The 13,183-nt window shown below is 26.8% G+C and overlaps 1 protein-coding gene across 2 annotated transcripts in view; it reads left to right on the forward strand.

Annotated features, from left to right (window-relative positions):
- The first annotated feature begins 49 nt into the window (after positions 1–49).
- The window catches only part of LOC107437707 (uncharacterized), a 25,888-nt gene continuing 12,754 nt past the window's right edge, over positions 50–13,183 (forward strand). The window contains exons 1-5 of one of the 2 annotated variants that reach the window (XM_043045987.2): positions 50–249; positions 8,013–8,072; positions 9,161–9,215; positions 11,252–11,402; positions 12,951–13,107. In XM_043045987.2, coding sequence (XP_042901921.1) covers positions 8,030–8,072; positions 9,161–9,215; positions 11,252–11,402; positions 12,951–13,107 — 406 coding nt within the window. In that variant the 5' untranslated portion in view covers positions 50–249; positions 8,013–8,029. Of the gene's footprint in view, positions 250–6,050; positions 6,111–8,012; positions 8,073–9,160; positions 9,216–11,251; positions 11,403–12,950; positions 13,108–13,183 lie in introns of both variants that reach the window. The other variant, XM_043045988.2, reaches the window with a different exon arrangement.

Consider the following 13,183-nt stretch of genomic DNA (forward strand, 5'->3'; position numbering starts at 1 on the left):
TGGAATAATTTTCAGCTGATAATAATTTATATTTATGCATTACTTTCAATAAATTCATCTCATAAAAAAATTAACCTTATTATTTGGGCAAGCATAATAATGGCATTTCATGAAAGCAGAGAATCGTTAAGCAAACGATTATGGACAAAACCGGCCTTGTGAAAGTGTAAACAAAAGTTTTATCTGTTCCTCAGTGAAGATAGAAAATATTTGCTCTGAGTTAATTAAATTATTATTTTTTGAATTTTGGTAAAGTTTTGCTTTGCACTTTTATATTTATTTAAAGATTTAATGCAAGCACTAAATATGTGTTTGAAATTGATTTTCGAAGCTACAAGAAATCTTGTTAGGGGCGATAATTAAATTTTAATTTGTATTTTCCAAAACGACTGGTTCATCCTTACACCACCACATTTATACGGGGAAGATTAAAAGAAAAGAATTATCCCCTGTGTAGGAATTCATAAAAATAAATTGGGGAGAATTGATGGCAGCGTGAAGTTTAAAATTATGAAAAATATCTTGTAGATAATCTATCTACTTACTTAACCTAGTTATACAGAGCCTGACTAAGGCGAGGGCAGTTGCCCTGGGCCCCACGTCGAATGGAAAGTTAACTTTGTTTCTTTAATGAACTTTTTTTTAAACAAAATATCAGTACAGTGTAAAATCAGTCAATTTTAGTTAGCTTCTTCATTAATCTATTGTATGAACGCAATCTATATTTAATAAATCCATGACTTTTTAAGGCGGAATTCAGCTAAATTTTCCCAATTACATTGGACAAATTTGGCCCATTAAAAGTCTAAGTTTTAACATATTGCAAAGTGTGATATGTTTACAAAAATACAGGCTTCAGATTGGATGGATTAATTGAGCCATCGTATTTGCGAAAATGTAGCTGAATTCCGCCCTAATGTCAGCAAGGATATGAATTTTTCGCAGATAGATAACAAAGTTAGCAATCAGAAGACTGCATTCAGCATGATGGACATAGAATTGTCAGAAAATCATAAATGGACAGAACGATATTTCGTCTGACCTTTAGGGGGATTTTATAGCTGTTTTAGGTTCCACTCAATTTTCTTGTTATCTATAATGAGGTGAAAAGTTTGAATACCTCCATAAAGTTCGGTTCTTCATTAGTGAAATAGAAGGAGTCCCCATAGTAGCTTTTGCCTGGGGCCCCAATAAGCCTAAGTTGGGCCCTGAAGTTATATCATTTTTTCTGTTCGCTGTGTATACCGATTCTATAGCAGATGTTTTTAATAACACTTGTTCACAAAAACCTGAAGCTGTTTTTCTTCTAGAAGAAAAATGCTATTTTTTTTTTTTTTCCATCTGAAATTTATATTTTGTGTCCCACACATAATTTTTATGCTCTATGCATACTTTTTTTTTCAAAATAATGTTTTTGAATGAGTTGAATTTTATAGAAAACTTAGGTATATTTGTTTCCTAACTATGACTTTCAATTTAAGAATAAAATTCAAATTCTGAAAATTTTCAGTTTTAGAAATGTTTTCCTATCAGACTAATTATTTACAATTTTTCTACATTTCACTATGTTGCATATATATTTAGGATGGAAAGTCACTTGAATATATTTTGCTATGTGATTTTTTAAAAAAATTTTCAAAAAGTTAAAAATTATGACCAAAAATAATAATAAAGCAGGTATAACCACCTGAAAGACAAGGTTCCAAATAGATACCATTATACCTGCACTGGACAGGCAATGATCGTGATAAACCTCCGCCTGAATTTCATTAAAAAAATTTCTGAGTAGTATAAAATTATAAAACAAAATAAAGCAGAATTAAATTATTTAAATATATTATTTTCTACCGTGACCCTTTTTTCCTGACAGATTACAATCAGGACTGTAAAAAATTGGCAAGGCAGTAAAAATTCTTTGATTAAAAAATATAAGACTTAAAGGAAGAAAGTTTTATTTAAAGTGAAGCATATTTATTTACAGGATAAAATCTAAATAAACATCAAATGTTCCTTCAGGTAATTCAAATCTTCTTTTATATTACTGCTCTAGTCTAAGAAGTTATCAAAAATTAACTCCAACTTATCCTTCTATTAACTCTAACAATTAAAATGCTGGGCTATAATAAAAATAGCAAGAACAAAGCAGAAAGGAAAAATAATCCTGCTCAATTCTTAAAACAAAAAGTGCTTGAAGAAATGAGAAAATCAACTTGCCTGAATATAATTTAAAAAAATCAGCAGTACTAAATTTTTAGTTCAGTTCAAAATAATCTAGTTACAATTCTTCAAATTTCACTTTTCCATTTGTCTTTTAGAAGGTAAATTTACAAGTTTTAGAATAGGGAGGCACAATCTTTTTAAGTGAAGGACCATTTGCATAGCAGGTTAACTAACGAAGGGTCACTTGTATATTTAGTCATGTTTGCGGCAAATATGATAATATTTATATAAATTTTAATGTTCTAAGCTCTAAATTTTTTTTTTATCAAAAAATAAGTAACATATTTGTAGAAAATTAAATACTCTCTCTATATATATATATATTTGAGAAAATATNCTGTATGCATACTTTTTTTTTTTAAATAATGTTTTTGAATGAGTTAAATATTATAGAAAACTTATATTTGTTTCCTAACTATCACTTTCAATTTAAGAATAAAATTCAAATTCTGAAAATTTTCAGTTTTAGGAATGTTTTCCTATCAGACTAATTATTTACAATTTTTCTACATTCCACTATGTTGCATGTATATTAAGGATGGAAAGTCACTTGAATATATTTTGCTATGTGATTGTAATGATTTTTTTTAACAAAATCTTGAAAAGTTAAAAATTATGACCAAAAATAATAATAAAGCAGGTATAACCACCAGAAAGACTAAGTGTCAAATAGATACCATATACCTGCACTGGACAGGCAATGTTTTCTGATAAACCTTCGCCTGAATTTCATTAAAAAATTATCTGAGTAGTTTAAAATGATAAAACAAAATGAAGCAGAATTAAATTATTTAAATAACTTATTTTCTACCGTGACCCTTTTTTCTTGACGAATTACAATCAGGACAGTAAAAAATTGGCAAGGCAGTAAAAATTCTTTGATTAAAAAATATAAGGCTTAAAGGAAGGAAGTTTTATTTAAAGTCAAGCATATTTATTTAAAGGATAAAATCTAAATAAGCATCAAATGTTCCTTCAAGTAATTCAAATCTTCCTTTATATTACTGCTCTAGTCTAAGAAGTTATCAAAAATTAACTCCAGCTTTTCCTTCTATTAACTCTAACAATTAAAATGCTGGGCTATAACAAAAATAGCAAAATCAAAGCAGATAGGAAAAATAATCCTTCTCAATTCTTAAAACAAAAAGTGTTTGAAGAAATGAGAAAATTAACATGCTTGAATATAATTTTTAAAAAAATCAGCAGTACAGAATTTGTAGTTTAGTACAAAGTAATCTAGTTACAAAGTAATCTACTTCAAATTTCACTTTTCCATTTGTCTTTCAGAATATAAATTTGCAAGTTTTAGAATAGGGATGCACAATCTTTTTGAGTGAGGGACCACTTGCAAAGCAGGTTAACTAACGATATTTAGTCACTTGCATATTTGGTCACATTTGCGACAAGTATGATAATATTTATATAAATTTTTGTGTTCTAAGCACTAAATTTTTTTATCAAAATTAAGTCACATATTTGTAGAAAATTAAATACTCTCTCTCTATATATATATGAGAAAATATGCAAATTCTAAAAAAAAATTATTATAAGGAAAATATTTTAAGGAAAGAAGATTTATAGGGTTTAAGCAAAAATTAAACCAAAACCATTATAGTTCAAAAAAAGATTTAATATTTATTTACTATTATAATTCGATGCCCAGTGGCTGAGCGGTAGCGCTTCGTTCTGTCGTGCCACAGGTCATTGGTTCGATCCTCGGGCCGAGCAAGGTTGACTCAGACTTTCATCCCTTCAGTGGGTCGATAAATGAGTACCAAGTATGCTTGGGAACTAAACACTGGGGGTTCCACGTTCGGCTGACTACCTGACCAGAACATCTGCTCCTGCATCCCAGAGCCCAAGGTCAAGAAAACTGAGCTGGGCATAGTAGGCCTTGGCCCTCTATGAGCTGTCGCGCCACTGAGTTTAGTTTAGTTTACTATTATACTTCAGATATTATTTCTTTTTCTTGAACCATTAAAGGTTTTGTGAATTTTAAATAGGAAACTTTTTTTTTCCTTAAAAAACTCATTTAAGTTACGAAAAAAAATTTGAACAAAATATAAAAACTTGCATGTCATAATGACTTTGTAATTAAAGTAACAGAACTGTCAAGATCAGCTGGAAAAGCATCATAATAATGCTTACATATACAATAAAATCAGCACGAATAAAGCACGTAATTATTTAAATGTGTGATTTATAATTTGCATATCATAATAAAAATTGGAATTTTTAAAAATTTTGGGAACGCCCAAAAAATGGTTGAAGAATAACTTAGCAAAATCAAAGCGTGTCAAAAAGTGATTATTTGAATTTGGGATTTGATCGAGTGTCGTAATAATATTGTAGTAATAATGCGGGACTTTCAAAATCATGTGAAAAGCGTAGCAATAACTACCTTTAAAAAAAATAATTAATCATGATTTGCGATGGAATCTCATGACTCATAATATTGTGGTGAATGCATCGGAATTTTAAAAACCACATGGGAATTACTACTTATAAATGTGTAAAAAAATGAAACGTTAATTGGATTTACCTTGAAATTGGCAAAAATAAAGCGAGTCAAAAAGTAATTACTCAAAGTCACAATTCACGCAAAGCAACACGGAATCTGTGCAAATTGAGCACATTAGTAAGTGACGGTTCAAATAAGCGAAAGTTTTCAAAAAAAAATTTTATTTTTGAAAAATATAGAGGAAAATTCATTGTGTTCAGAAGTTCTCATGGGCCGCAGGTTGTGCACCTCTATTTTAGAACTTCTCAAATATATGTAAAAACTATTTCTCTTCTTCTTCTTCTTTCAAATCCCCATTTCTAGCCTAGCTAGACAAGGGCCATGAGATTGTTCACCTTCAAAAATTCTAAAACAAGTAAGGGTCTTTCAATTAGGTCTTGTTTTAAAAGACCGAGGCAGTCGGGATGCCTGGGCCGAAGAGCACTTGGTACAGAGGGCAAAGCACTTTTCTCCTCCATAGTACCTCAGTGATTTCAGGTGTCCAGAGCGGAGACGTGTGATGGCGGTTTGAGACTGACGGTCTTTGTCAGCTGTCAAACAGCTACCCGGTCTGGTACCAATTGTGACTGGGTGGAGTGAGCCATGCTGATTTATTTTTGACTTTAGCAATAGAGAAGAGCTCTGAGGAGGTAAGAGACACTGGAGGCACAGTGGCCTCAGCTGCACCTGCCTTGGCAAGACTATCTGCCATTTCATTGCCTGATATATCTACGTGTGAGGGTATCCATTGTACAAAAGAAGAAAACTATTTCTAATAATGTATAGTAAAAATACGCTTTTATATTATTCTTTATTAAATCTGTTCAAATTCAAAATAAATAAACTGTGTCAACAATGTTTTTTCAAAAAATACTTTACCGAATATTAGGCAAAAGAGCAGAATATGAAATAGTGGCTGAATATTCATTACATCTTTAGTTAAAAATTTTATTTATTGGTGCAAATAATTTATGCAACTGAAATATTCTGAAGTTTACTATATTTTTATTAAGTAAACAGAAGACCATTTGAATTAGTTTGAAGCAACTGGAAAAAAAAAAATTTTGTACTTTGCGAGTAACCTTAATGAGTACTAACACTTATTTAAGAAATTTTTTGTACAACTATTATGATAATAAACAAGAGAATTTATTTTAAAATTATATATTTAGAAGTAAAAGGTTTAAATTATGTATTTAGAATTAATGCACATAGAGATTAATAGGCTATCTTATTTAATCTCTATGTTAAAACTCTTTTTCTTAAATTCATGATTTGAAAAATAAAGCTTTATAAATTTATATTTTAAAACTGAAATGTATTTTTCTAGGATGAAAGAGATTTGATATGATGGAATGCAATTCTACTCAACAGTTTGTAATTGTACCAGGTAAGTAACTCGACAGTGAAAAGGAAAACTGATTTTTTTTTTCCATTTTTATAGGGGTGAAAACAGTGTTAAACTTGTTCATTTGTTTAATGGCCATAGAGTTAATTAATTCACCCAGAAGAAAACTTATATTTTTTCTGATTTATAAATTCTTGCTAAGTGATTGAAAATTCCTCACTTTAAAAACGTATTACTTAAAAGATGTGATGTCTTTTTTTACATCTTTTTAGCATAATAATACATTGGTCAATATCTTAGTAACTTTGCTTGATTAAGCTTGCTTCAGATGCAAATTTTTTATGTAATTATAATTATTATGTAATATAATTTTAGATGCAAATTATTTATTGTAATCTTTAAAAGATGGGATGAATTTAAAAGATTTTTTCATCAAAATATAAGTATTAAAAGTTTGATGATTCTTGTTTTGTATTCTAAAATTTTTCATTCAGCTAAAAGTAATATTTGCTTAATTTCTTTTATTACGATTGCATACAAACTAAAATTATTTGCCTGATTCTATCTATTTCTATTAATCATGTTATCTTGTTTCACTTTGATTAACTAATCGCATGCTTGTACAATTACAATATTTAAAACTAAAATTGCTACGATGTTGTTACTGAGACTTGNGACTAACTTGTATTTTTTTAACTCATGTAATTATGTAATTATTTAAATGTGTGATTTATAATTTGCATATCAGAATGAAAATTGGAATTTTTAAAAATTAGTTGAAGAATAACTTAGCAAAATCAAAGCATGTCAGAAAGTGATTATTTGAATTTGGTATTTGATCGAGTGTCGTAATAATATTGTAGTAAAAATGTGGGACTTTCAAAATCATGTAGAAAAGCGTAGCAATAACTACCTTTAAAAAAATTAATTAATCATGATTTACAATGGACTCTCATGACCTATAATATTGTGATGAATGCATCGGAATTTTAAAAACCAGAATGGGAATTACTAGTTATAAATGCGTAAAAAAATGAGACGTCAATTGGATTTACCATGAAATTGGCAAAAATAAAGCGAGTCAAAAAGTAATTACTCAAATTCACAATTCACGCAACATAGTATCCTATTAAAAATATTTGTTTTTTTAAAAATCACGCCGAATTTCATAGCAGCAACCACTAAAAAAGCAATCAAGAAGCAACACAGAATCTGTGCAAATTGAGCACATTAATAAGTGACAATTCAAATAAGTGAAAGTTTGCAACAATTTTTTTTTATTTTTGAAAAATATGAAAGAAAATTCATTGTGTTCAGAAGTTCTCATGGGCCGCAGATTGTGCACTCCTATTTTATAACTTCTCAAATATGTGTAAAAACTATTTCTAATAATGTATAGTAAAAAATACACTTTTAGATTGTTCTTTATTAAGTCTATTCAAACTCAAAATAAATAAACTGTGTCAACAATATTTTTTCAAAGCATACTTTACCAAATATTAGGCAAAAGGGCCGAATATGGAATAGTGGCAGAATATTCATTACATCTTTAGTTAAAAAATTTATTTATTGGTGCAAATAATTTATGCATCTGAAATAATATGAAGTTTACTATATTTTTATTAAATAAACAGAAGACCATTTTAATTAGTTTGAAGCAACTGAACAAAATATTTTTGTACTTTACAAGTAACCTTAATGAGTACTAATACTTTTTAGAAAATTATTTGTACAACTGCTATGATAATAAACAAGATTATAAAAGTTAAAGGTTTAAATTATATATTTAGAATTAATTCACATAGAGAGATAACTATATTTCATATAGAGATTAATAGGCTATCTTATTTAATCTTTATGTTAAAACTCTTTTTTTTAAATTCATGATTTGAAAAATAAAGTTTTATAAATTTATATTTTAAAACTGTAATGTTTTTTTTCTAGGATGAAGAAAATTTGATATGATGGAATGCAATTCTACTCAACATCTTGTAATTGTCCCAGGTAATTAACTCGACAATGAAAAATGATTTTTTCCAATTTTATTAGGTTAACAAACAGTGTTCAACTTGTTCATTTGTTTAATGGCCAAAGAGTTAATTAATTCACCCAAAAGAATACTTATATTTTTTCTGATTTATAAATTCTTGCTAAGTGATTGAAAATTTCTCACTTTAAAAACATATTACTTAAAAGATGTGAACATGTCTTTTTTTACATCTTTTTATTCAAAATATCTCAGTAACTTTGCTTGATTAAGCTTGCTTCAGATGCAAATTTTTTATGTAATTATAATTATTATGTAATATAATTTTAGATGCAAATTATTTATTGTAATCTTTAAAAGATGGGATGAATTTAAAAGATTTTTTCATCAAAATATAAGTATTAAAAGTTTGATGATTCTTGTTTTGTATTCTAAAATTTTTCATTCAGCTAAAAGTAATATTTGCTTAATTTCTTTTATTACGATTGCATACAAACTAAAATTATTTGCCTGATTCTATCTATTTCTATTAATCATGTTATCTTGTTTCACTTTGATTAACTAATCGCATGCTTGTACAATTACAATATTTAAAACTAAAATTGCTACGATGTTGTTACTGAGACTTGAGGAGGTTTGCATTCTGTAAGAAAAGTAACATATTTCTTTTCTAACCATGATTCATAAAATAAAAAAGTTAAATGGCTTAAATTATAAAATAGGTTATTTTGATTCGGCCAATTTAAGTAATAATATGCTCTCAAAGCAATAAAAACAAACAGTGGCTAACAGCAACACTTACTCTGAATAATTAAAACTAGAATTTACAAAAGACTCATTTTTGATAAACTTAAAATGTTTCAAGTCAATGCATGCGCTTTGAATGATATTATAACTAAAATAATATAAGAAACAGGTAAAAAAGGATAGTATATTTATTTGTGTTTTTTGCATTCTTTTCTATCTTCATATTTTCCTATGCAAAGTTACATATTATCTCTTAGAAAAATATCTTATGTTTTACATATATTTTGCTTTGCTTTCTTGTTGTTTAAAATGTCTTTAGAAAACATTAAATGCATTTCAATTCTTTCAATTCATTTAGATACTAAAAGCACAGCAAGGAGAATTGGACGACCAAGAAAATCTGATTCCGAAAGGTTAAATTTTATAGCTTTTTTATGTTGAAATGTTTTTATTATTGAATTTTTAGAATTCGCTTTGGTTTAAAAATTAGGTGAAGAAGTTAGAAATTTTCTCTCTTATTAATCAAAACAAAACATTAGGAAACTCTGATTAAAATAAAATTATCTCTATATTTATATTATAGATTTTTTTTTTCAAATTAAATTTATGTTCTTACAATTGAATGTTATAGGTATGTAAATCCTGCTTTATGTGAAGTATTTCAGCACATCTAGGTTTTTGAAAAGAAAGCTTAATGCAGTTATAAAAATGTAAACACAGAGGGGGAAAAAAAACTTTTTTTTTCTCGCCATTATTAAGAATATTAACATTTTATGGTTATACTGTAATTCATAGTTTCTGTGTAAAGACTTGAAAATATTTATTAAAAATCATCAAATTTTCTTGAATAAGGAAAAAGTTTTTAAACCAACTTAAAACTTTTTTTGTCAGTTAAAAGCAGCATCTTGTTACCCAAGAAAAACTCTTAATAAATTAAATAACTCCCTTTTTTTAACAATTAGTAATAAAGACATGTTTAAAGTATTATTATAAGTTCTAGAATAATAAAAGAAATTAGGAGCAGTTTCAATGCAATTAACGAAATTAAATTTTTTCGAATTGATCAACATTTTTATTTCGTAATAACTTCTCTGGACTGGTGGATGGTGATAGAGCACCATCAAAATCAATACTCCATATTTTCAAAGCATTCATTCAGAAATAATTTTTTATTGTGTAATTCTAATGTTTATTAAATCACACTTGCTCCAAGAAAATTTGATGTTTTAAAGTTGCTGATTTTTTAAATCAGCATGTATACACTAAAAGTTATATAATTACTACATTTATGTTTTATTTAAACTGCTTTTTTACCTGTGATGTTTTGATTAACTTGAGCTACATTTTTTAATTTACAGAAGTCTTAAATTACATATTGTGGTTTAACTAACAGATTTTGAAATTAACGATACATCTCTTAAAAGTTTATAAAAGCTTTTTTAACTTTCAATATTATTTATAAATTGAAATATATTTAAAATTTATCCTTGATACTCATATCTTGTCCTTTAGACATGTTTTTAACATTTAATTCAAAAGTAATCTGAAAGAGACTATCAACCTTTACTTATACCTAAATCATAATAGAATATGGAGTAGGAACTGTTATAAAATTCTCCTGTGATGTATTTTACTCACCCCCCTTTTTTTTCTTTGAAAAGGGTCACCATTTTGTAAAATTAAATAAAAAATTACTCCGTATAACTTTTTTATTTGATTCTCAAAGGAAAAAGAAAGAAACGACTTTTTATTAAAATATTTTTTTAACATTTTCTGCGCCTTTAAAACTTTGTGTTTGGCTTTCTCCTTGAGAAGATGTTTCTAGGTAATATTATGTTTTTAACTCATTTATTTTTGAAGCCAAATTATCAAATTACTCCTTGAATTAAAAGCTAGAGAGTCACGTTACTTTGTTCAAATATATTTTTTTAAATTGTATTTTGAATTAATTGGACAGTGATTGCTGTGCAATTTCATTGCCCTTTGACAACTATCTAACAACTTATGCACAGATGCTTGCTTCCAAGATCAACCTGCTGTGTTCAATAAAATTGCTTACTAACTTGTCTAGACGAGATTTGAACCTTCTTTTTTTTGTCAATCACTAATGACTATTTTGACTAACTTGTATTTTTTTAACTAATTTTGTCAGCCAGACATATTACAGTCATGCCAAATATATAACTTCTTTACAAAGCGACATATAGAAGACACTGTATACTAGCAGTAATATACAAAATTTTGAGAAGAAAATTGCTTCTCAATTTTTATGCCAGATATGACATTTTAACAGAGCAACATATAGACACTATACATAAATAATAGTCTTGAAAGTAATAAACTTTTTACTTGTGATTTTTAGTGGTTCTACCCAAAATGACATGTCTATTTTCTAATCACAATTGAAGTTTTTTTTTTTCTTCGTAAGATTCATTTTATCTAATTCTAGGTCTAATTTCAATTACTTCATTCCTGAAAAGAAAACACCTCCGATTCCTTTAAAAGCACCAGATGGATTATATTGGTGTAAAAAATGCCACAGATATTTTAAAAAGCCTCGCCAGTTTAATGTTCACATTTGTCTTTCTACTGAAAGTCAGGTAAGGTGCAAATTTAAGTTTTTTCTTCCTTACACTTTTTTAATATAAAACAAAATACTTCTTACTAAACATAAACACAAATTATCTTCAAAACATTATATACTTTTAAAATTTTCTTTATTCAAAATTTTATTTAAGATATAAATTATTTATTTTTTATAACAGATATAGATAAGCTTTTAAGTTTAATATCTTTATTGATAACATATGTTATATTGAAATAATATTCAATTTCAATTTTAAATTTCTTATTGTGTATTTTTTATTTATATTATGTCAATCAGTGTGATTTCTCTATTCTTAAGTTTTAGTATTTTAATTGTTTTATAGCTAATCCCTGAAATGTTTTACTTAAAAATTATTTCCTTGTCATTTGATCTCAGTTAGTGTATTTATTTTTATCTTTAATCATTTTTGAGACTATCCCTTATTGAAATTATTTTTTTCTTTAATTTCAGTATTAATTTTATTTTACCAATAACATCATTGCTTCTTGTAAAAGTGAAATTAAAGTTTTAAAAGTCAGAGTATGTGTAACTTAATAACTATGCTTAGAATTTCTACAGTATTCTTAGCAACTTTATACTTGCTACTTTTCTATTTTTGTCATAATTTTCATGTTACAGAAAACATCAGTTTCAAAGTAAAAACATTTAAGATGTTTACCATAATGTACTAATCTTTTATCTTGTGCTTTAGTACGTAAATCATTTTTATTTAACATCAATTTAAGCTTATTAGGCTTTTTATAGTAACCTCTTTTTCTCCATATTTTTGTAATTTATCATAAAAATGTTGTTTTATATGAAATTTTTTGAGTTTAAAATGCTGTAATTTTTAATGCATTTAATATTACTTTTATTTTGCCACTTTATATTTGTTTTCATACTCTGAATATTAACAATACATTTTTTTTATAAATTGTGCTTTAAATATTGGTATAATTTTTTGACATACCTGTTTTTGTTTTTTTTTATTTATTTATTTTAATGACCCCTTTACCCTCAGTTATATATTTTTACAAATTAAATTTCTTGAATTGAAAATACTTTCTACATTAGCAGTTATGGACAAGTTTGTAGAAAATTTTTATTTTTATTACACAACTTTCTCATTGAATATCAAGGAAGAGATTATTTATACTGGTAAAACAACAAGTGGAAGAAAGTATTTTAGCATTACAAATCCTCCATCATTTAATGCAAATTTGAATTCAATTTTTCTCTTACCATACGAAATACTATTTAAATTTTTTTAATTGAATATTCTAACTCTATTTTACTCTTAAAGATATGTATTTTTACTAATGTTTGTATTCATTTTATGTTCTTATAACAATCATAAATTGTTATTTGTTTGTATTGTACAATTCATTTGCTTCAATAATTTACTAATATCGATTAGTGTGTAAATAATTAAGCTTAATTAGCTGTAAAGGCATGCTGATTAGAATTAGAAAGTCAATTTTAATTAAACTTTAAAAAAAATCATCAATATTTCTACTTTACAAGTATGTAGTATCAAATTAAAAAATTTATTATATTTTAGGATGAAGTCATGGAGGATTTAGAAGATGATAGGGATACAACTGCAGATTTTAAAGTTTCTATGCATGTCCATAAATATCCTTGGTCTCGAAGAAAAAGGGCTCAAACAGAAAAAATAACAGCCAAAAAACTTGACCCAATGAATAATGAAACTACTGGTAATGATGTTCATGATTCATATATTAAAATAAAAGATTTTAGGTAGTATTTTTGAGAACACTTGCTCCAAGAAAA

Source organism: Parasteatoda tepidariorum, chromosome 10, assembly GCF_043381705.1.
Source record: "Parasteatoda tepidariorum isolate YZ-2023 chromosome 10, CAS_Ptep_4.0, whole genome shotgun sequence".
In the NCBI taxonomy this organism is placed as follows: Eukaryota; Metazoa; Arthropoda; class Arachnida; order Araneae; family Theridiidae; genus Parasteatoda; species Parasteatoda tepidariorum.